Consider the following 25,614-nt stretch of genomic DNA (forward strand, 5'->3'; position numbering starts at 1 on the left):
ATACGAACTCTATCATTGTTACAGAAGTGGCATGACATAGTGGCATGGTAAGTAATAAAAATGACCTTTATTTTTGCACAGAGGAGTCAGATAGTCAGGATGCATTGGTGAGTATAACTGTCTTTAGAAGCCTTTTGTTGAGATCAGAGCAGAAACTTGGAATCCTTTCTTACACATGACCAGGAGACATAGAGACAGAGCGCATACCTCAGAAGAGCCAAGACTGGATATAACTTGGATACACAAAACACTATAGAGGAACACAGGAGGTAAGTAAAACATAGAATGCTGAACTATGTCAGAGAGCCCACCTCGTTGGTACGATACTGGACAATGATGGTGACTGAGGTGTGTGCTTTTGTACTTCTTTGGTGATTGGGTGATTAGATGCGTAACACGTGAGGGTGGTCAGAACTAAGGTGAGTGTGAATTGATTATGTGATTTGGTGGTAGTGGAGCCTGGCCGATCCATTGCAATCGTAAGCTGGGTTTGTCTTCTAATTAATGAAAGAAATATTTTTCTATGGGCAGCATATGTCCGTTTCAAAGTGAATTAAGTGAGACTGATCCAGTTAAATGTAGAGAGAGATGTACAGTGATCTCCGACTAACGAAGTCAAACATCTTTAGGGCCGATATGAATAACAATCTTACTGAATTTCTATTTAGCATTAGCCAGCACTTTTAAATTTGCCAAGAAGTCAGGTGCTCTAGCTCCCAGTAAACATTGGACTATGGTGGCTGGTGTCTCTATTTTCATTTTCTTTACAGTAGAATTGACAATTACTAGAGCACTTTCATCAGGTTTATCAGTGGTTGCATCACTGAGTGGGGAGAACCTGTTTAATGTTCTGATCGCTGCATGTTTTTAGATTAATCAAATTTGACTGTTGATCATTTGCTTTTAGTCTGATAGATGGTATCAGGAATATGGAGTGAATAAACAGAGAGTGATAAGCGAAGCCAAACAAATAAACCTCTCAGCAGACAGGAGCAATCAAACCTTTTGGGGGAGGGTTCCATTAGACCACTGGTCTCAAACTCAACTTCTGGAGGGCCACAGCTCTGCACAGTTTAACTTCAACCCTTTTCAAACACACCTGGTTCAATTAATGAAGGTCTTCAGGATTACTAGACACTTCCAACCAGGTGTGATTTGAAGCTAAACTGTGCAGAGCTCTGGCCCTCCAGGAGTTGAGTTTGAGACCACAGCAATAGACCCTCATGGTTGGCTTGTTGGGTGTTGGATTAATTATTAAATTAATAATAATGCATCTGATTTGTCCAGCCATTGCAGTGTGTTGCAGCATTATGCTTTGTTCTAAAATAAAATTGGGTCAAAAAATATATATAAATTGTGAAGCTTATGTTGTGAGATGTTTGTAAACCTGTCACAATTTATCAAAAAAAAACAAATAATGTCCTACTTATTCGAAAAATAATACATCAGATGTTTCAAAAAGCAATAATAACCAGATGACAATCCCACTTTCTGAAAATAGACTTCTTAATGGTGGTCTAAAGTTAATTATTGGGTAAGTGTCGATTCATTACATTTGAGATGCTCTTGAACTAATATGTTCTATCTTTGTCAGCTATGAGTATGCAACATTTTTTGTTTTTTAGTTGTCAAAACATTTAATATCAAATCACATATACAATATAGAAAATAGGAAATAACAAATACGGTTTAAAAAGTGTCTGGTGTTAAAAGCATAGTAATACCTGTTCTTTCTTTGGCTTACCCTGCAGTGCTGTCCACCATAATGCTAGCTGTGCGAAAGTACAAGATATTGCGGAAGGAGAAAATGAAAACAAACGAGTTGGAAACACTGGAGTTCTCTGAGAAAATTTTGAGTTTTGCAGTCCCAGAGACTAGACAAACAGTTCCTCTCCGGCACCCACATCGGCGAGAACGCAAGCTCTGTAGAGAGGAGGTGACCACCAGTATCCGTATGTCTCTGCGTCACTCTCACCTCATTGGACCAGAAGACGCAGTCTTTCAACAGTTTATGATGGACCGGCTGGCTGAGGTAGATGAAGACCCATACGTTCCTCCCTTTGACAGTCTGCACACATATGCCTTTGAAGGGGCAGGGTCTGTCACAGGCTCACTTAGCTCATTGGAGTCTGCCACATTTGACCCCTGCATAAGTCAAAATTGTGATGAAGGGCAGCATCTCCTGCGGCTGTCACCGTGGCTAGGAGCAGCAGCTGATGAGACCTCATTCTGACCTGAGGATAACAAAAGGATTGACTATTTTTTTTTATTATATACCTACCAATACTGGATAATCGAAACTGAACTGCTAAGGGTCAAAGCAAAATAAGTTTTTTGAACCCTATTCATCTTCTGCTACTACTACTACTTCTCAAACACTCTGGGTCTGAGAATATATATATATATATATATATATATATATATATATATATATATATATATATATATATATATTGCAGACCTCTAAAGTTGGTAGGATGGCCCTATATTGCACAAACATTTATTTTTGGCTACCGGTATAACAGTAATCAAATTGATATTTTCATTATTAACTATGAAACTTTGTTAGATATGATGTTTTACCTTTGAGATCTCCTGAACAATTTGGTTGATATACTGTTCTATTTCTATGTATAAAATTTTTGACCATTTTGAATGTTCTCCTTTTTTTCCTCCTTGTTCATACAGAATAACAATAAGATTAACACCATGTACTAACTACACACACAACATTACACAATTCCAGCGAAAAGCAATTTGTCTGTCCACACTAAACGTGGCATGACACCTTAACGAAACAGAATTATTTAAATATCACAGCCAATCAGAAGCATGTGTGGGTGGGCTCTCTCTCCAAGTGCACTGCACTCTCAAAGAAATGGACAAAGAAGTTTATAATCTAATTTTAACATTAAACCTTTTTATTATTATAAAATGTACAAACTAACACTTTAGCAGCTTTATTTTGGAATACACTTATTGGTTCAGCATTGTTTTAACAGTTTTAAATGCATATATTTGCATGTATTTGCATGTATATTTTAACAATGTTCATGGAGTGATTCATTGAAAGAGGCAAACAGAAAAAGAGAGTGCTTGCAATACAAGCCCCGGCAATGTTCACAAAAGATTTTTTTTCAGAATATAAATTTAGGATGGAGTCATGTAGATCAAAAGTCAAAAGAGATGAGTTTTCAGTTGTTATTTAAATTCCATATAGGGGTGGGAAAATAATTCCACCAGCCAGGAACGGAAATGTTCTGGGGCCTCTTTTATAAAACGTGTGTACGCTCAGATTGGATTATAGAGTGTGCATGCACAAATCCACGTCAACGCTCATATTCATAAAAGTGCTCACTGTCACGTAGTCTTTTTTTATTGTCAGAGTATAGTATTTCAGCTTTTTGAAAACGTAAGCTGTTTGTATAGTTCGGTGCTTTAAATGATGATGATTGGGGGTATTTTATGTGTTAGTGCTATTAACTAGGAGTCTTTTACAAGCAGAGAGCTGAATCTTTAATTTGCGGGCAAGTTCAAGATCATTTGTGATTTATAAATTTCACAACTGAAAGATGTGTACATGGCATTTTTGTTTGTACGTTCATTCTATGAAGTGAAAGAGTGATTTTGAGCCTCTGTTATGGTGCTGCTGCTCACTCTCAGATATCAGACTTCAGAAGGGGATGTAGGTTTGTAATATTGAATGGAAGCAGGTGGGTGCTGAGACTATGGCTGTTCTATAAGCAAGAATCAATGTCATAAATTTGATGCGAGGTGCAACCGGGAGCCAGTGCAAGGAGATGAGAGGCGTAACATGGGCTTGTTGAAGATCAGTTGTGCCGCTGCATTCTGTGGCTTTATCCTTGCAGGAAGTCCAGCCAGAATAACAATGCAGCTGTCCAGCCTAGAAATGACAAGTGCCTGGATAAGAAGTTGTGGTGATATAAGTTTCTGGTGTAGATGTGTGTCTATTATTGCTTTCAGTATGGCTATAAAGGCCACACAAAAATTAAACTAATATTAGACATGTTTAAATTTCATAAGTAATATTACATTTAAACATATTACATATGAAATTTAAACATGCAGCAGTGAAAATAAACATTAATGTCTTTCACACAAATCCAAACATTGGTTAAAGTTGATTAAAAAAATTTGACATTTAGATGAAACAGAAGAGCATAGCCATTACACTAAACAAATAGCATTACATGTGTTGAGATGAAGTGGGGGTGGGATGTGCTTTGTGATGTGTATAATTAGGTTCAGTTTACAGTTTGTTGTATTTGTCATCATTAGACATGCCTGGGCTGCAGCTTGTGGGTGGCATGCATGCATTTGTTTATCATGTTGACATGGACAGCACTTACATGCAACACAGAACACAAAGTTCTACTCTGTTGCTCTCTTGCTCTTCATCTTTCTCTCTAAATGAGCCCAGCCCAGCACCATCACTGATATCACAAACCCCTAAGCAAATGTACAGTTGCGCCTCTGTTGACATACCGCCAGACAACACATCTCATCACATCTCATCCTGATAACATTGGCAACCGGGAAGCAAGATTCAAGCTGGGGGAGACGACAGCTTCTGACATATCTCTCTCTGTTTCGCATCAGTTACATCAGAAGTTTTTCACTGACTGCACCAGACTGGTCAGTAACAATAGCCATAGTCCATTTAAATTAATTTTGTTCATATTTATCCTTCTTTCACAATTTAATATCTTTCCTTGAGCAAAAACATCTGCTAGCAAGTAAGATAGTAGCATCCTTTCATTTATGTATAATGTTTAAAATTATTAGATAATATTTTATAGTGTTTTACCATGTCAAAATTACCAGCTAGCATGGTCATAACAATAAAGACAGAGTGCTAGAACAAACGTTTGGTCATATTGCCTGTAATTATAAAGTAACTTAAAACACCTTGTTTAAGTGTTTCAGGTGTTTTGAAGCTGATTGTGGTTGGAGCTGGCATCTTTGAAATGTTAGGTCTCCAGGAGCAGGCCTTTAGACCCCAGTCTTAATCTTGTTCATAGACGAGCTGGTTACAAACACACAACAGTTGATCTACAAAATTGCCATAACACCACAATTACTAAATGACAGTGTCACAAAGTTACATTGTGGCAACAAATCCAGGAATGTAACTGGTATTTAATGTAATCCAGGAATGTAAATGGTTGTTACAACAAACATTTTTATAGTTACATATAACGGTCACATTTGTTTGGTTATTGAGAGGAACATGACCGTTTTACATATTAAGAGAAGCTCTTGACTTTTACCAGCTTCCTTACATGTAAACCATACAGGATTCTTACAGTACTTGATTAAGAAAACAGTTTTGTGAAATTAAAGATGTGTAATTAGTGTCAGGATTGTTGTCAATGTGGTCTGCTTGCTCATACTGCTGTCTTTGTAAATGTGGATCTCACTCAAATTATGCTGAACATCTTTCAATTTACTTTATATCTACTCATAAGTTACTAATGTAAAAATAACTTTATTATTAAGGCATGTGTATTATCAGTCACTATTGAGCTAAAGTATAGAATGATATATGCAATTACAATGGTTTCTCTAAAAAACATATTTCTCTGCTGAATAAAACAATTCTCATTTTATGCGCGTTTGCCGCTTAACTTCTTGTGTGACAAAATGCTACAGCTGGGACCATTTTAAAAATGATGCACACATACAGATTTGAGAACTGATGTGTGTGAATCCCAAGCAGCATCTTTCAGTCCGCTGAGATGACACACTCTCCCTCGGGCCAAGTCTTGACATTAACATATCTCTTCTTGCGATTGCTCATTCAGAAAATGAAATCTCCCTAAAGACCCAAGGCCCTGAAACATGAAGAGCAATTAAGAAACAAAAATAGTCTTCTTCTGAAAAATTCAGATTCACAATGCAATTTTACCTAGTCGTACTTCTGTTGACCTATTTTATTTTTTTTGGGATTTGGGATAACTTTACAAAGTTTAATTAAAGGTATCAAAAATGTTGAGCAAGATATCATTCTTATATATAATTATCAAAGTACAGTTTGAGATCCTTAATTTCTGATATTAACTCATACTGGTGACTTCGATATCAAAATATCTTGTTAACAGGTTACAATAAAGTTCATTGTTTAACAAAATTAATTAAAGTGAACTAAGAATGAACAATACTTCTACAGCATTTATTAATTATAGTTCATGCTTATTCCAGCATTCTCTAATGCATTATTAAAAATCAAAAGTTTGTGTTTGTTAACAGTAGTTAATGCACCATGAGCTAACATGAACTAACACTAAATTATTGTATTTTTATGATCTAACATTACTCAACAGATAGCATGACTACAATCTTCCTGAAACACAAATTCCAACAAGGGATCCACCTGCCAAGACTGCCTTCCAAGAGCAACTGGTCAGTCGCAAAAGAAAAGCCCTGCCCTTTTTCTTTCAACACACACACACGGACACATATATATTCATATAAAAACATGACTCTTGTTAATTAATGCTTACCTCCAATCCATAGGCAGTTTGGTTGGAAGGTGGTGCAAAAAATCTACATAATGCCACATTAGTTAACAGATTAATGTTAACAAATTTTACATCTTAATACACAATTGTAATATATATATTGTAATATATATATATATATATATATATATATATATATATATATATATATATATATATATATCATAAATGTGATGCAAATATGCAAGTGCTTCAACAATCAATTCTAATTTTGTATGATGATATTGTATGGTACAAAAGCTGTCACTTGTGACAGTACCTTTATGAAAGGTACATGTTTGTACCTAAAGGGTCCATTTTGGTACCTTAAAAAGGTACATGTTAGTACTTAAAGTGTACACATTTGGTCCTAATAGGTACAAAAGTGTACCTTTTGAAAAGGTCCTGCCCCATTCACATCTTTTGTACCTTTATTTCTGAGGGTGTAAGGAACGATGTTTATGCCGTTTCATTGAATGCAGGGGTGTCCAGCCCTATTCCTGAAGATCTTACCTTCCTAAATAGTTTAGTCCCAACCCTGATCAAACACACCTGTCTGTAATTATCAGATGTTTTAAATCCTAATCCTGATCTCCAGGAAAAGGGCTGGACACCCCTGATTTAATGAATATCAATGCATGTGAATCATTGTTATTACCCACCCCTTGTTCCAATTTTGTCCAAGTGCTCAATTGCACATAATTGCTGGTACATATGCCAAGTATACAGCGGCCACGGTAGTGCACAACAACAAAATCTCAACAACACAATGAAATAGTCACAGAAAACTGAATTTACACAACACGATTGAAACAACCTGCATCATAATGAAAATAAGCCACAACACAACACAAATTGTTCTCTATTTGCACACAAATGTTGCCCATTCATTTGCTTCATATTGATGTGTGAGCTAATATAAAATAAAACAATGCAATGAAAAAGTCAAATTGCAGGGTCTAATAATCTGACAATATCCACATTTTAATTTTAAAACATTTAAGTTTCTGTATGGCAATACTAACATTTCTATAAATCTGGATTAAAAAAAACAAACAAACAAACAACAACAAAAAAACCCACACACTCTTAAATGTAAAACAACAAGATTAAGATAAATCTCTCTCTCTCTCTCTCTCTCTCTCTCTCTCTCTCTCTCTCTCTCTCTCTCTCTCTCTCTCTCTCTCTCTCTCTGTCACCAAGCCAGCAGAGAGGAGCCCTGACCTCTGGGTGATCTGCATCCACTCTCCTCTGCGACAACTTCCTGTCCCAGGACTATAAATACTGCAGCAAGCCACTCAACTGCAGGTTGCATTGTTTCGCCTGTCTCATAGTTAGATCTTTCGTGGATTATAGTTTCTGGTTTTGACCCTGTCTGTTTACTGTTTCTCTGATCGTTTGCCGCCTGACCTGACCTCCGCCTGTCTCTGGATTTTGTTATTGCCTCGCCTCCTATATATCTGTTTGCCCTGTTCGACGCCTGCCTGTTATGACCATGCCTTTCGTTTAATAAAAGCCTGCACATGGATCCAAGACGCCTCAGACCGTTCATTCATGACACTCTCTCTCTGTATATATGTATTAATTAATGATATTATTATTATTTTGTTCATGTTTTTTTGTGAAATGTTAAATTAAATAGCACATTCATTATCATTTCTTTGTTTATACCGTCTTTTTAACGTGTCTATAGTGTCTGTGTGTGTTGATTTGGAACCTCAAATAGTTTTGTAACCCTAGGCAAATATTTAATTTATATTACTTGTCACTGCCAGCTGAAAGCTTTTTTTTCATAGCTGAGTAGTTATATTCAGTTCTTATGTCTTTCTGTACAGTATGCGTACCTTCAAAGTGTTTGAGACATTGTTAATACCCTTAAGGATGGATTCTGTTTGCCAGTGAGTGCAGAAGAGATCTTCGTTGCATTTGGTTGCATCACAGTAAATTAAATGACACCTTGCTGATTTCACCGACATGATGCTCATACAGGAAAAGCCTCCACCTGGTATTGCATCACTACTCTTAAATCTGTTGTTTATATGGCATACAATTAGGGAGAAAGCTGCCCTTTACCGTTAACTCTGACAAACAGGGCAGTGATGCAATAGAGAAATCACAGCACATCAGCAATGGACTGTTTCTGTGATAAAAGATGGAGGATTGAATGTATGGGCAAAGACACCCAAGCAGAAATGTAACATTGAATGTCTGTCAGGAGCAAAGACACATACCGTTCATGTGCCTAACAGTTCCTCCCCCTTGTTATTTAATCATCTTGTCTATTTAAACACTATTCAGTCACTGATGTAGCTGCAGAGTATTACTTAGCTTCTACCCGTTTCTCTTTGTGTTGTATTTACTTTGTATTGTGTGACTTTTGCTTGTTGTCTCACTACCCCTCTTGCTTCGCCCTCTGGATATTGTTCGCTGTTCATAGACCCACGCTTGCTTTCGGAGTATTTTTGTGTTTTGCCCGTTGCACACCTGTGTGTCATTGTCTGACCTTGCAAAACAGACATAATCTTCCTTAACCTGATAGCAGAAAATTCCCCATCAGTCAAATAAATAGCAGGTATTCAAGAGGGGTTTGAAAATCAATTATCCATTTTATTGTTCACTAAATAGTCTTTAAAAAAAGACTGACATTTAAACAGGGATATTGTATTCTTAAGGACTCTGGGTCATGTCTGCTTTGACTGTGGTATTTATTACCAGTGAAAAAAAAATATATATACTGCATAAAACTGCATTAATTTAAGATTCAGCAGATTTTCATTAAAATGATAAAACCATCAGTATTGCACAAAGCTGTGCAAGCTTTCACTTTATTATACAAATGAGTTTCAGAGTAGCATTAATGTAATTATGTACAGCTTTGTAAACAGTGACTTCTAGACATTATTAAATATCATGGATATTAAACTTAGTTTATTACACACTGTAGCATACACTCCTAAAGCATATTTAAATGTTACAATTAATAATTATATTAATAATAAGAAGAAAAATAAATAAATTGCTACATATGAACTTTGCTGTAAACCAATTTTGACCTAAACTGAAACTGCACAACAATAAAGTGAATGCTTAAAGTCTTAAAGTATATAAACAATGACTATATGAGGTTTACAAAAACCCTTCCACAAATATTTTCTCTGAAGCTTTAATCAGGTAGAATTACAAGTCATAGATGTTCTGATTGCCATTATGAATATATCTTACATTTATCCAGTGGCTCATGTACAGTGCACCAGGTTTCCTCAATCACATTCTTGGAGGGCCATGCGCTGGAGAGTTTAGCTTCAAATCATCAAACTCACCTATCCATAATTTTCTTTATGCCTATAACTGTAATTAATTGGAGGTTTACTGGCCCAAGCATCTACTTAGTTTTAGTCAAGAATAACATAACAGCCATTTATAATAACTTATAACAGTGTACTTTACAAAGTCCATGCTGGCATTGTAGAGAAAACAGCTTTAAAACAAAACAAAAACTAATTTAACCAGATTGAGAAAAAAATAAAATAAAAATTCAGCAGATACAGTCACACTATTGTTTGCTTAATAACAGTTAAGCCAAGGAGAAATCATAATATTTACATAAACCTCTCAGTTCACTATGAGTTGAGAATTAATGAAATAATTAATGCAAATCAATCAACTGTGTTTCTGTCTCAGTGTGTCTCTTACATATCAGAGCCATGCCCAAGGGTAATATCTACTGTACATTTTTCTTATCCAATTTAATCCCCTTGTATATGATACTCAATGTTACTTTGTCATTCTTTCCTGAAACCAGCAAGCAGACATGGGTTTATGAATGACTGTTCTGATATAAGAACTATGCAAAGTCTAAAATTGATGAATTAAATAATGACTGAATAAGTAATATTTTTCTTGCATTATAAACTTCTTGTATTAATGTAGATATGGATTAGTATTATTGTAAATATTATACAATGGATTACTGTCTGTCCAATTGAGATTTTATGCATGTAAGGATTAGTCGTGATTTTTGGTATTACTGCAGCACAATATTAGCACTGTTTTTTGGGGGGTTTGAGATGTGATAGAGCATTTAGTTTAACAGGCTTGTCCAGGTGTCTTGATAAAGATTGGAACTGAACTCTTCAGGACAGTAGCCCGATCTGAGGAACCTGCAGTACACCTTACCAAATCAAACTCTGATACCATGACTTTGTTTCTGCAAATCCGTTGAAGGCAACAAACAAAATGCAGACCTTACACCTTGCCTTTACATATTTGGAGCAATAACAGTTGTTACAATCTCAGATGTTTATAGGCCAAAGTTCTCCTAGATGGAAAAAGGCTAGGAGAAAATACTGCTTCCTTCAAGATTCCCATACAAGTCTGCTAGTTTTTTGAAGCGCGGCCCCCAGTTGCTGAGGTAGTCATAACTTTGCTCTGAATCTGAACTGGGTGAGTCCAGTGTGCTTAGAGACTCTGCTATGGAGCCATTACCCTCAAATGCATATGTCTGCAATGAATCATATGGTGGTGCCGAGGGATCCACATTACTCACTTTCAGCCTGTCCCAGATAAACTCTTGAAAGACAATGTTGTCAGGAAGTGTTTTATAAGATGTCCTGGAAGTAGCAGAAGCTGAGTATGGGTAGACAGAGGTTGTTTGTGGACTGAAATCCTGAACCTTTGATTCGTGAATGATATTGAGATTACGCAGGGTGACCATATCGAAAGCTTCCGTATCTTCTTCACCTCCTCCTTCATCATCATACCGAACAATATTTTCTCTCACATCACGCTCGTCCTCGATGAAAAGAGGTGTTTTCCGTCTGCGTCGCATTGCCACGATCAACAGTATCAGAACTAGAAGAGAAACAGACATGCTGGATCACAACTGTAGTGATAAAACATTTAGGACCCCTTTGCTGACTTATTAAAAGAAAAAGTTTTTCAAGCAAATATAATTGAACGATATGCAAACTTGTGAAAACTTTCTTTTTGTTTGTTTTTATTGTTCTTATCCTTTAAGGTTTAGGGTTGGTCCAATATTACATTCTGATTTACATCAGTACTGCAAGTTTAAACAAATAAGACCTCAGTGACTCATTAGTTTCAAAACACAGTGGGCCTTATTAAGACCGTAAGGATGTTTCTAATCAAAACTTTATCTTTGTCAATTTGGAGGTGAACAATGGCTACAATCAAATCTCACTTCTGATCTCAGCTCGTGTAGAAGATTAGAAGATTTAAACATTGCATCATGTACCTGACGTGCAGAGAAAAACAAAAATTAAGTCTATAAAAGGAATAAAACTGGAGCTCAAGTACATCTTTGTACTTTGTGAGCTACCAAACAAACCTACCGTCTATGACAACCCATAGATATGAAGCTGGATGTGTGTGATGCTAACATTCAGAAGCATCAAATTTTCAAATCTCCTGGCATGTTATTGTTTTGTCATAACATGCTATCAAAAATCACATTTTTTAAATCAAAACTGTAAACTGCCTCTAGTGTTCATTTCTTTTGGAAACTGCAGTGATATGTATCTTGCTAAAAAGTGCACCATGGTACATTTATGCCATGAGAAAAGACAGAGAAACAAACATTTTGACTTTTACACAGATATTAGTACATGAGTGAATTATAGTGCCTTTTTTAGGCTACATAATGTATGCAAAAAATGTGTATGCTGTTTATAATGAATGCCAACAGCCTATTTTTTTATTTTTTATTTGTTTTATTCTTTAGTTTAATATATAATTTAAAACTACTTTTTTATTCTTGTTCTGTTTTGAATACCCTTAAATTTAAATTATTCGTTGTATATATATATATATATATATATACACACATATATATATATATATATATATATATATATATATATATATATATATATATATATATATATATATATATATATATATATATATATATATATATATATATATATATATATATATATATATATATATATATATATATAGTATATATATATATATATATATACAGTATATATATATATATATATATATATATATATATATATATATATATAAGTTAACGTAAATTCAATTGTTTGCAATTATAAGGTTAACAGGTATTTTTAGTGTAACATTTCTTTATCATGATATTACTTCCTCTTTTTGGCTGTGTTTTGTATCTCTGTGGCTGAGGCTAACCAGTTAAAATATTCAATTATTTTAATTAGACAATTCAAATGTTTAGTGATGTTCAGTTCAGTGAGTTCAAATGTTCAGAAATGTTCAATGACTCAATTTAAACAGTTCAAATTATCTGTATTTCAGTTCTGACCATAGACTGTAAAGAAAAGTTGAAGGATGCACCTTAACTAAACTTGTTAGGGACGAGCAAAATCTGAGCAGAACCAATCACAGTTAGAGCTGATTCTCATGTGCATCTTGTCAGTACAGCCCAGTTCTGTGATTAGCAGTTAATCACCATCACCTGCATTTAATACACAGCGCTTTAGTTCAAATACAAGCTGGGCAGTATCTGACCTATTCTAGAAACAGCCACCACTTTTGAATACCTGTGCAACTTAGTTCTAACAGTTCAAATGTTCAACACTTCAATTCAATTTACTGCAATCATGCAATCCAAAAGAGTTTAAATACGAGTTTAAATATAATCATTGTTCAAAGATTTAGCGATTAAGCTTTCCTTTGGTTTAAAGGCAGAAAAGCAAAAGTTCAAAGAGCAAATGAAGATCCATCCAGTACTTTTATTTAAAATTTTCAACTAGTTTATGATCCATTTCTGATTAAATTCAAGATTCGACTAGTTCATGATTTATTTTCACAAACGACATCTATGCTGTCTTCACAGCATTCAGTAACATGATACCCAGCTACCTACACCGAAAGAAAATAAGCATCAAAATACAACAGACACATCCTGTTGTGTGTCATGAAGCTTCAGCTGATGTTATGAACTGGCACATTAGGAACCGTCCTTTATTGTAGTCTTAGCCAGCTACAATCTGTAATTCTTTCATGAAGAGTTAGGTCTCACGCACAGTATGAAGTTTCCAGGGAATTACTCCAAAAACTCTTATCTTTAACTCAAATAGACAACATCAGGCAAACTCAGTGTAGTAAGGCATTGTGAAATTCCATGACTATTGTTCGTCATGCTCTCTCTCAGATTTAAAGACACTTCCTTTATTATTCCTCTAAACTCTTTATTACTTTACGACTGTTCATAGTTTGCTCCCTGTTTATGTAGTTTTTCTACTCTTTCTAATATTTTAACTTCAGCAGATCAGCTCAGCGCTCAAACAGCATTTTTTTTTTACAAACACACACTTCAAAGACTGGAAGTTCAGTCATTAGTAGACAGACTGTGACAGACTGCAACAGCTCCAAGACTCAACACCCAAGGACAACTTTCTGGAAAACAGCCAGGACAACATACTAGTCAGAACCCATTTCACCAGACACTATCCCTCTCTCCAGCATCTCCACTTCTAAGCTTCTCAAGAAAATGGAGGAGCTGGTGTATGCTGGCACCAAACTCTCCCACTCTTTTGCTGTAAGACCCCAGATACCAACTAAAAAACGGCGGGCACCATGATCACCAAGACCTGTGAACCCAGATCGCCCTCCTCCTCCTGCGAGAGTTCTCTGACTGCTCCCACAGTGCCAGGTCCCAAACTCCCCTCCATCTGGTGTAGGTGAACCAAAATCAACTGACAGCAGCTCTCAGTGATGTGTGTTGGGTCCCCACTATGATAGCAGTAACATTCACAAATGTTTACAGAACAAGCGAGAACCTAGTGTGCCTCTAGCTTTCCCTATTTCTGTTTTATCACATGTTACTTCAAGGCCTTCTCAAGCCGTATGGCTGACATATGCTGTGGGGGCAAAAAATAATGTCATGAAGTAAGCATTTTTATATATTCAATCAATGAAAAAATCCTTTTTAATCAATGACGTGATCACCACGAACAAATTGGATTTTATGCTTTTAAATGAAACTTGGCTTAAAGCTGCAGTTCAACAGTTCTCAATGAAATAGCCTCTCCTAACTTCAACTTTTCCAAACTCCCTGAAAAGTGCAGTTGTTAAGCCCCTTCTGAAAAAGAGAAATCTTGATAAAACCATATTGAGCAACTACAGACCAATACCAGATCTCCCTTTTATAGGTAAGATTATTGAAAATGTAGTTTTTAATCAGTTAAACAACTTCTTAAACACAAATGGACAGTTTTCAAACTCGTTTCAGAGCACATCACATTAAAATAATAAATGACATTCACTTTAATTTCTGATTTTGGCAAAATATTAGTGCTGGTACTGCTAGGTAATAATTCTGTATATGAAACTGTTGATCATAACATGCTTCTAGACAGACATTGGTCAGACTTTTTCATCCTCTGTATCCACTGACATGCGGGGTCCTTCATGGGTCTATTCCTGGCCATATCGTATTTTTTCTATTATCCATTTTACCTCTAGGTTAAATTTTTCATAAACGTGGACTTGCTTTCCATTTTTTTGCTAACAATACACAAATTTATATGCCCTTTAAGAATAATAATAGAAATGTCGTTGATCTTCTTATGAATTGTTTAATTGAGGTTGAGACCTGGTTGTCATCAGACCTTTTACACTTTAATGAGAGTAAAAGAGTTTGTTTGGGGATCCTGCGCTTCCTGACTTTTTACATTTTGGTGACCACTTGTCATAACCTGTTTTTAAAAACTTAGGGGTTTTGTTTGATAAATATGGGAAAGATTAAGTCTCTTCTTTTTTTGTGATATTGAGAAGGCCATACATTCGTTTAATATGACGAGACTTATTGTATTTCAATAACAATATTGTATCATTTTAATTCTTTGTATGTGGGTGTCTGCCAATCTGTCCTAAATAGATTACAATTAGTTCAGAATGTGGCTGTGAGGTTTCTAACAGGGACTCGTGGAGACATATCTCTCCTATTCTGTCTTCACTGGGATAGTTTCCAGTCTATTCTAGGATTCATTTTGAGTTCATTTTACAAATTTTATTCAAAAGTTTAATTTTAAGCTTTAAGATCATCTGGTGAACTTGCTTTAATTGTACTGAAGACTAGGTATAAGCGAAGAGGTGATCGGGTCTTTGTAGTTGGAATAGGCTTCTCCCCCTTATTAGACACACTCCATGTTTTTAGGTTCTTTATCTTTATGTTCTTTAGCATTTGAGCCAGCAATTGTCATTGTCTTTAATGTCTTGATTGTGAGTTTTTGTATGTTAATGTGTTTTAAACCCTGCTGATTTTGTACAGCACTTTGTGCAATGCATTGTATTTAAATGTGCAATATGAAAAAAAAAAATGTATAGAAAAACTGTTTCATTCATTTTTTTTGTAATACAGAAGATCTAATGTTAGAGAGAAAACACACTCTGACTAACATTTCTCTACACACTGAGAAAACAGACACCAAGGATCACATAATGATGATTAGCAGTAAAAGTAAAAAAGAAATATAAGTTCATCCATACTCACACCTACATGTGCTCAGTTAGCTTAAGTTTAACAACACATAAGCAGGCTAAAATAGCTTGAGTTCTCTCACATGTTTAATTCTTCTGTTTCATCAGCCTTCAGTTCTGTCACACAAACAAAGGTTAATCCAGTTTTTAGTTTAGTTGCACTGTTGCATCTTTCAGGCACTATACTCATACAGACATGTGTTAAGTCAGATGAAAGGATGTGTACCTGAAATTTCACTTCAGTTTCAGTTTTGTGATCCTGAACTCCCAATTCACTACATCAACCAGAATAAGCAGCTTAATTGGAAGTAAATCCAGAACAGTTTGTTCATCACTTATATCATATCACTTATACAGGATTTACACAAAAGAAATTCAAACAGCATGCTTTTTTATTTATTACATTTATATAATTGCATTTTTTTAGACAATGAGAAATTTGAAAAAGCCTCTTGTGGATTTTTTATAGAAACAATCCTTGTTATCTCACTCATGCCATTATCTCACTTATGTCCATTTTCATACATTACAACTGCTGAAAATAATCACCAACCAAATGCCTAATGATTCACCATCCATCATTTTCCCAGCAGGAGAGTGAAACAATGCTCAGTGAAAACAGTACTTGAGCAAGCTCTCATCACATTGTAGCCATCCACGTTTGCTTCGTTCTCAAAACTTTGGCCAATAATTAGTATTAATTGTATAGCAGTCAGCTATAAGTCCCCCAAAATGTTCACATTGGCTGTTATTATGCCTCTCATTACAAAAAAAACACAAGTTGACCTCAAAAGATCTAGCTAATTACGGATCGATCTTAAATCTGCCTTTTCTGTCAAAGATACTAGAAAAGATAGGATCCTCACTATTATATTCCTTCTTAGAGAAAAAAATGTAGCAGCTCCTTACTAGAACCAGCAAATATGATCATGTAAGCTGGTTCTATCAACACTGCACTGACTCCCTATCAAATATCCTATAGATCTTAAATCTTGTTAATTACTTACAAAGCCCTGAATGGCTTAGCTCCTCTGTACTTGAGCGAGCTCTGACCACATTATAATGCATGTACACTGCATTCTCAAAACTCTGGACATTTTATTAATACCTAGAATATGAAAATCGACAGCGGCTGCAGATCATTTTCTTATTTAGCACCATACTCTTGAACAGTCTACACTGTTTGGGAGACAGACACACTCTGTCGGTTTAAACATAGATTAAAGACACATTTCTTTAACCTGGTTTACACATAATACACTATCACACAACACACAGCTCTACCTCTCTTTTCAACCAGATGATCCAATGGTAGCTACACAGATTTCAGGCATTTCTGTCAGACATTTCGGCATGGATGAAACATCATCACCTGCAGCTCAACCTGGTGAAGGCCACTCCAGCTCCACAGCCCGACTTCACCATCCAGCTAAGTTCATCTACAATTGCCCCTTCAACTTCAGTCAGAAATCTTGGTGTAATCTTTGACAACCAGCTGATCTTCAAAGAGCACATTGCGAAGACTGCTTGATCTTGTAGGTTTGCATTACACAACATCAGAAAGATCAGGCCCTTCCTAACATAGCATGCTGCGCAACGTTTTGCCCAGACCTTTGTCATTTATAGACTAGACTACTACAATGCTTTTCTGGCTGGATTTTATGCAAGCATAAATCAAACATCTACAAATGGTTCAAAATGCAGCAGCATGACTGGTCTTCAAAGAGCCCAAAAGAGCCCATGTCCTGATTGCAGCTTGCATCAAATACAAGACATTGATGTTTGCTTATAGAACAGCAATAATAAATCCTAAATAATACATTTTTACATGTAAAATTTTATTTGAGACAATAATATACAAATATGAAAAAATAAAAAAATAATTAAAAAAATTGTATAATATAAAAACATATATAACAGAAAAAAATGGGTAAATGTTCTGGCCTTATGTCTCTTCTTCTGTCATGTATAAATAGTTAAAATGTAGTGAGGCTAAAGACCTTCTTCCCCAACAAATCATTAGTGAAGCTAGAACTGAAACACAGAAAACAAACTGTAACTAAACAATATTTTTGGCAGGCTAAAAAAAAGATTGAAATGCCCACAAAATGTGAGAGTTTTAAATCAGTTGAATTTACCTGGTGCACTCTTCACTATTTCTTGCTCAATCCAGGATGAGGTATACAGAGTAGACTGCAGAAGAGTCATGCACATTTAAAGTGAGGGGGCAAGTGTGTTTTGAATGCAGCTTTCAAAAGACAAAAAATAGCTGAATAATATTTGTAATTTTTGATACGGTCACACTAACGTGATTCGATTATTCCGTATGTCAATCACATCACCAGCTGCTAAATTCTAATCTACAATCATGTTCGCATGAGTTTTCTTCCTGAGTGGTAGAAGGCAATAACAGATATAATGATGATGCAAGGTTATGAGTATCTGGCCCATGAGGGAGAGACAGTAACAGATGCACTAAGCTCTGAATCTCCAGCTTTTGAGGCAGCAACAGATTTCGATTCGCACCGGACTAATATTACATGTTTTAGAAAATAAAGAAATAACCTACTCAAAATTTTACATTAAAAATAGTAATAGGCAAAGATTTTTTATTAGGTGCATGGAAGCTTTGGACTGATAACATATTTTTAAAATGATGAGATATGTTTTCCTTTCGATCCGAGCTGTGTGAGATTGTTTGTACACAGAAGGAAAGCAGTGAAACTACAGCAGGAGAAAACAACAGAGCTGTGAGTAACTGCAGACAAACGGTATTAGACGAAGGTGTGCATGCTTTGTGAACATCAACTCAACAGCGGCGAATAGATATATCAGGTTTTGGAGAGCTGTCCTCACGTTTTCTGTATAATTCAGTTTCTAAGCTGCTTGATGTTGTGCCTTCGCAGTCTTACCCAGAAGAGTGATGATGCAGCCCAGTATAGCGAGCAGAGCTCCAGTGCTAAGACCCACGGGAAGAGAGAAAGCCAGGGCACCACATGCCGGAGGAACACCGTTCGAACCGCAGTCACAGACTCGTACGGAAAGAGTATTGGTGCTGCTCAAGGCTGGACTGCCACTGTCCACAATCAACACCGGTAACAAGTACAGCGACTGCTCCTGCCGCCGGAAACCAGCACGCTTCGTCAGCACTGATGCCGTGTTATCTGAAATTAGAAGAAAGGCCAAATGTCAAGATTTAGAAAGTGCACATTGAAACTAGCTGTTAGAATGCATTCAGATATTAAGAAAACTGATCACCTGACACCAGAGGATTGAGTTAAATAAATTCCTGAATGAACAGATGGATGGATTGATAGATATGAAAAAAAAGGATTTGCATTATAAAAAAAAACAAAAATATGTATCTACAATATTTGCCTTCAATAGACTGAGTAACATTAGCACCATTAATCTTGACATTTACCTTCATTAGACTGATTATCTATAATATTTAGACTATATTTTATAATAATAATGTAAAATAAATAAATAAAAACCGGGGACTGGGGATGTAAAGCTCCAAAGTGCTTTTATAAAAATATTAAAAAAACACCCATACATTATATCTTTTGTGAAGTGAATAAGGAAGATAAAAACAAACAAGCTGATTTGGCTATTTGTCTAAATTATAGAATTGATTCACTAAATAACAACTTCAGTTTTGCTCTGTTTGTCCACACTCCATAGAAAAGATTGGGTTTCACTTTATTTTGATAGTCCCTTTAACACATTCTGTTGACTATAAATAACATTAAAGTGTTCATATTTATTAGTAGTGGTTAGGGTTAGAATTTTCTTGCAAAGTTACTTATAGTCAGTAGATTATCTGTTGGGAGACTAACGCAAGAAAAGACAAACGCAGACAAACTATTAATATTCTTTCTTTGTTGACACACGTGCAAAGTTACTTATTGTCAACAGAATGTTCAAAAGGGACTATCTAAATAAAGTCTTACCAAAGATTATAATTACACAGAAAAAAGTGACTAAATATATTATTGAAAATCTATACTATAAAACCTAAAATGAATATTTAGGATAGATGAAAAAATATAACATTTAGAATGGACTTTTGGTTAATTTTCAATCTGTTCATAAGCAAAGTTTAAATAAAAATGCAGTGAATGTAAAGCTGTAGTAAGGATAAATAGCTTATTTTTTTGCAGCAAACAGAATTGCTAAGAAAAAAAACTAACAGCTCATCTGCTCAAACTAACTAGGTTGCAATAACCGTTTGATATTACTGCAGCATCCATGAAAATGTCAGCATTTAAAACAATGCGAAAATTCAATAGTTATATATAATTATTAGGTTATTATTAGTTCACCTTTATTATCTCGTAGGGTGAAGTTGTTGTTATTGGCAGCAGAGAAAGCGAGGGAGAAATAAAAACGATGGCCGCTGAGAGGCTCGTCTTTATCCACAGCACTGACCGTCTGAATGACCTGTCACCAGCCACAAGAACACAAAAACATCCAGCTGACACTTGTCTTTCAAGGTTCAGTGATTAAATGATTCATGTTAGTTAATAGAATGTTTTCAGAGAAAAGAAAAAAAGTAAGAAATTTACAGTATATTGTGCCATATTACAGTATCATTTTCAGGAGGTCAGTTTGGGGTTTTTAGGTTTTGTGGAATCATTTATGATTCAAACTGAGGGTAAGTGGTTATTTGACAGGGCATTCTTAAGGCTGAACTCAGAAGGAGAATGTTTTTAAGCAGATTTAAATCTTCATGTCGGAGACAAGAATCAATACTGTGTAATTAACTTATGAGGACATTGTTCTCCCACAAATAGGATAAATGATTCAGCCAACTTGGCATTTGATCTAGATAATGCTGTACAAATCATAGGATATATCATTGCAGGACTTCTGAATGGCAGGAAAGACTCAGTCTGCCAAAAATAAATAAACAGATAAATGAATACATATACATGTAAACAGGTTGATGAAATCTTACAAGAATGTTTGAAAATCTGGATAGAAAAAAAACATGAACTAGTGGGAACTAGTGCACTGCACTCCCATCCAAACAAAAGTTTACTATCTAGTTCATAAATATTAAACTTACTGAGTGACTGACACCATCGTTTTGGAATATACTTGTTGGTTCACAATTTGAAATGTATATGTTTGATTTATTTTATTTTTGAAATATGAGGTTATATTTAAAATATCAACTATATCTTAACTATAGTTGATTTCAGTTTTGCTATAAAGGTCATGCACAATGATATTTTAACTCCCATTAGACACTTTTAACATTGAATGAATGTCAATGCCACCACAATGCACTAGTAGGGCCATTCAAAATGAATTCATGTGTCTCACCAGAAGATGGCACACACTGCTGAATCATCCATCCATTTTCCAAGCAACTTGTCTAATGTGGGGACAGCATAATATCGTACAGCCATTTATTTCTTTTCAAATTATTATTATAAAAGTTTAATCAAGTGTATAAATGCTAGTTATTGAGTTCAAGATACATCTTTCCATTACTACTGATTCTGAAGCTGCCAGTTTGCTATTTTTTCTAATGATGCTCTTTCTGCTCATTCAGTGTCTGACTTTCCATTGACTCTTTCAACTGAACTATATTGGCGGACTAATAAAGGGAACAGCATTAGATTAACATGGAAAGGAAAACCTTTTATTACGTGTTGCCTTGTCACATTAAGATGTATTTCAGGGCCCAAAATACAGCAATCCTTTCAAGGCAATTGATGCTCCAAATGAAAAGATGATCTCTCCAGATCCCTCGGGCTGAACAGTTATCTAACACTACACCCTAGCCCATGAGGAAGTGTCTGTCATTAGCATCTTGTGACAACACAAGCCTAGAGTGAGACCTAAAGTCAAAAACCAGGGTCTGAAACCACATAGAAAGGGTACAAAGCCCTTGGTGCATAACCCTTGTAAGGAGGTGAATCAAAACCTGTAAATGCAATAAGACTAATCTGAGAAGGGATATTCAAAGGAACAAAAGGACTTCAAAAAGAGAGTAAACAACACCACTTCCCCCCGTTGTGTTTATGACACCCTCGTCACCTCTGCTCTTCCTGCGTCCCCTCCTTCTGCCCAAAGGACTTGGTTTAAAGTTCATTAGGAATAAGGCATTATATGTCATGTGTCTTATGAACCTATTGTTCTTCACTCTCATGTTTGGTCTCATTTGAAAGGTCTCAGTGCGATTGGTAAATTGTTCTCAATTTCACAGTAATCACTTATATTATGAAGAAGATTAAGAACTTGGTAGAACTGTGTCCTGTTGAGAAGGAGGTGTGTCCTCCTTTTGGGTCTCTGAACGTGTTCCAGCCAGGTGTGACACTGGAGCACGGGAACCTAAACACCAAAAGGTTTATACAGCTACAGGTTTATACAGGATCTCTTTGCCTGGTCCGAGTATATAAGGAAAGTGACAAAACACAACAAGGAGTGATTCTGTAGCCAGATCGGCCCGTAGTGTGGTGTGTGTCCTCATACACTACACTATGTACTTTTTAAAGACCAGGTATACTGACCTTTTTAAGTTTGTTTTTTGTTTTGTGTTATTTTTGTACTGCTGATCAGTTGTGCAAATGTCTATAAATTATACCAATTTGGAAACTATTCTTGCCTGGCAAAATAAACATTAATCTTGGTTAACTTATAATATTGTCTGAAATAACTTTTCTAGTAGGTTAGTGACTTCTGAGGTTTTTCTGGGAACCAAAACCCCCCTATTTTTCTGGGAACCAAATCTTCAATGCAAGAGCAGCATGCTCTTCCGCCTTCTGAGGGTGTCTGCATTCACTGCCTTTGTACAAGCTGGCACACAAGATCCTCCTGTTGTCCCTCTCATTGAGAACACTTTACATTCCTGAGCATCTGAATGTGGGAGCAGACGTACTGTCGAGACAGGGGCCGAGGCCCAGGGAATAGATGCTTCACCCCGAAGTGGTGAAGCAAATATAGAAAGGTGGACCTCTTCGCTAAAATTCACAATGTCCCTCTGGTCAATGTATAACTCCTCCAGCTCCCCTGGGAATAGACTGTATGGTACAGGCCTGGTCGAGGCGTTGCCTGTATGCAACATTTTAATCCCAAAAATAATTTTTTGACCATATCTCTACACCTAAAACTAACAATACCCATTAGTATTGGCTAAAATCAGAAGAAATGATGAATGACACTGGTGTACAAGCAACAAACACAGATTGTAAACCTAAACTTCACAAAAACTATAAAATGGTTCTTCAAATCTGATTGGTTAATCAAAGTTAATTGATTAACTAATTAATTAACAAAGATGTTGATTCAGAAACACGTTGAACTCAGCAAAATCAGGTTCTGCGGCCAGGCTTAGTGAAATTTCCAGGTATACAGAAGAAGAAGAAGTGGTGATTCCAACAAGAGACTGTTGCAATGTAAAGCCAAGTAGATTTATCATATGGACTGTGTGTATCCCAAGGGATTAAATGAAGAACTTCAATTTTCTTGTTTTCTATACACACTATCACTATATATAGTCATTAAATATTATTATTATTATTATTATTTATTTTTTTTGGTACATATCTTCATCTCGCTTGTGAGTTTTTGATATTTGAGAATATGAGGATTTCCAGTCAGGATTAACAGTACTGAGTCTGCTCTCTTTATAGTTACAAATGATCTTATCATCATGGTTGTATCTCTCTATTAATACTACTTATCTTAGTGCCACATTTGGCACTATCGACCACAACATTATTTTAAATACACTAAAAAAATTATGTTGGCATTAGAGGAAGTGCATGGCATGATTTAAATTGTACTTATCTGACCACCATCAATTTGTGGCAATGAATGAAGTGCAGTATAGAGAACCTCAAGGCTCAGAATTAGGGCCGTTACTTTTCACACTTTACATGTTAACCCTAGGAGATGTAATTAGTAAACATGGTGTTAGCTTCCACTGTTATGAGCCTTGCCTTACACATATTCCACAATCACTGTCAGCATTACAAAAGCCAACAAAGTCTTGTAAATTATGGTAGAAATATCAAACACAATAGCACTAGAGCCTACTATAATGCAGCCTAAAGTCTACTTGCATGGTTCTTCAAATAGTTCTCAAATATAGAGCAGAATTCACAGCTCTTCCAAAAAGCTCTAGTTTACTCTCATCTGTTTGTAGTGGCATGATGTACATGACCTTGAAATCTGATGACATACAAATGAAATAAATTGTGGCCAGTCAACAACGATTTCAACAGCATGGCTAGTTATTATGTTCTTTGTATTACATTTAGCTTATGATTTCAAGAAATAATATTTTCAATTTTCCTCGGAATAATAATAAATGCTTTCTCACGAATGTCATTTAGTGCACAGCCTGGTATATGCTAAGTTCAGTGACAACAGAGATGTAAATCACAATTGGCAAGTATAACTGCAAGATTAATATGCAAGTTTGCCAGCAGCTTCCGTTCAGTTAGAAAATTAAAAATAGTTAGCATTTATGCAGAAGGAGTTGTCACATTAAACAGACACTGTAAAAGACATAGCATCCTGCTTTTATTTACAGTGATTTAATAGCTACAAAGATGCAAATGGTAAAAAGCTGCCAAACAGCACAAAGCATTCACACGCACTCACACACACAGACAGAAGTACAAACAGCCTTTGTATAATTAAAGCCTTGCTGTGCCTTAATATCTGCTGAAATGCTGACGTTTTCTTCTTGTGTGTCACCAGAGCATGTATGAAAGGACCACTGTCAAATAGAGTTCCAACCGAAATGAAAATCTCCTGAACTGACAGAAACAATGAAACTCATTAATGCACAATGTCTGCGGCTCTCTTCCACTTCATTTTCAACAATTTTAGCAGAGAGAGAACACTTTTTCTTTCATGAAAGACTGAGAAGAGAGATAACAGATCACATAAATAAATACTTTCTATAGTTGTAGGTGGAGTAATGGGTTAGTCTCTTAAACCAGAGGTGAAGTGTTAAATACTGTATTAAAGCAAACTGGTGTTTTTTAGGATTTAAAATGGTCACCATGAATGGGGTACAATGGCTATATATATATATATATATATATATATATATATATATATATATATATATATATATATGAAGCAGCTGATAAGATGAAATTGTACGAATTGATTTCTTGAAAAAAATTAATTTTAATTATGTCAGAATAAGACATTGTGCCAAAAACATGAAAGGTGTGTTTTTCTCAGGTGTGTTTTGATTAGGACTGGAGATAAATTCTGCCGGACACTGGTCGTCCAGAGCAAGGTGTGAGGGAACCGTGGCCTAAAGAGTTATGTAATTTATGAAAGGATAAAGATAAATAAATATATAATGCAAACTCCCTTGTCAATAGAACTTATCTCGATTTCTCTAACGATGCCCTGGAAAAAAAGACTTCTATCTGAATAGGTCTAACTCTATTCGCATAGGAATATCTAGGGACCTTGTGTGATTTAGAAATGATCCACCTGCATCTACATTTCGTGTGACATATTCAAATGGGATAAGTAATGCTAGTGATTTAACTGCAATTTAATGACTATATATATATATATATATATATATATATATATATATATATGATGTCAGGGC

At 35.5% G+C, this 25,614-nt stretch overlaps 2 protein-coding genes across 4 annotated transcripts in view; one reads left to right on the forward strand and one right to left on the reverse strand.

The window, feature by feature from the left end:
• Nucleotides 1-2,713, forward strand: part of cdh19 (cadherin 19, type 2) — a 28,260-nt gene extending 25,547 nt beyond the window's left edge. The window contains exon 12 of one of the 2 annotated variants that reach the window (XM_043225576.1): nt 1,752-2,713. In XM_043225576.1, the coding sequence (XP_043081511.1) occupies nt 1,752-2,233 (482 nt within the window). In that variant the 3' untranslated portion in view covers nt 2,234-2,713. The remainder of the gene's footprint in view (nt 1-1,751) is intronic. The other variant, XM_043225578.1, reaches the window with a different exon arrangement.
• Nucleotides 2,714-9,122: 6,409 nt separating this feature from the next.
• Nucleotides 9,123-25,614, reverse strand: part of LOC122329460 (cadherin-7-like) — a 60,201-nt gene continuing 43,709 nt past the window's right edge. For both annotated transcript variants that reach the window (XM_043225683.1, XM_043225684.1), the window contains 3 exons: nt 20,339-20,456; nt 18,923-19,174; nt 9,123-11,372 (listed from right to left, as the gene is read on the reverse strand). In XM_043225683.1, coding sequence (XP_043081618.1) covers nt 10,855-11,372; nt 18,923-19,174; nt 20,339-20,456 — 888 coding nt within the window. In that variant the 3' untranslated portion in view covers nt 9,123-10,854. The remainder of the gene's footprint in view (nt 11,373-18,922; nt 19,175-20,338; nt 20,457-25,614) is intronic.

This window comes from Puntigrus tetrazona, chromosome 24, assembly GCF_018831695.1.
Source record: "Puntigrus tetrazona isolate hp1 chromosome 24, ASM1883169v1, whole genome shotgun sequence".
Classification (NCBI taxonomy): domain Eukaryota; kingdom Metazoa; phylum Chordata; class Actinopteri; order Cypriniformes; family Cyprinidae; genus Puntigrus; species Puntigrus tetrazona.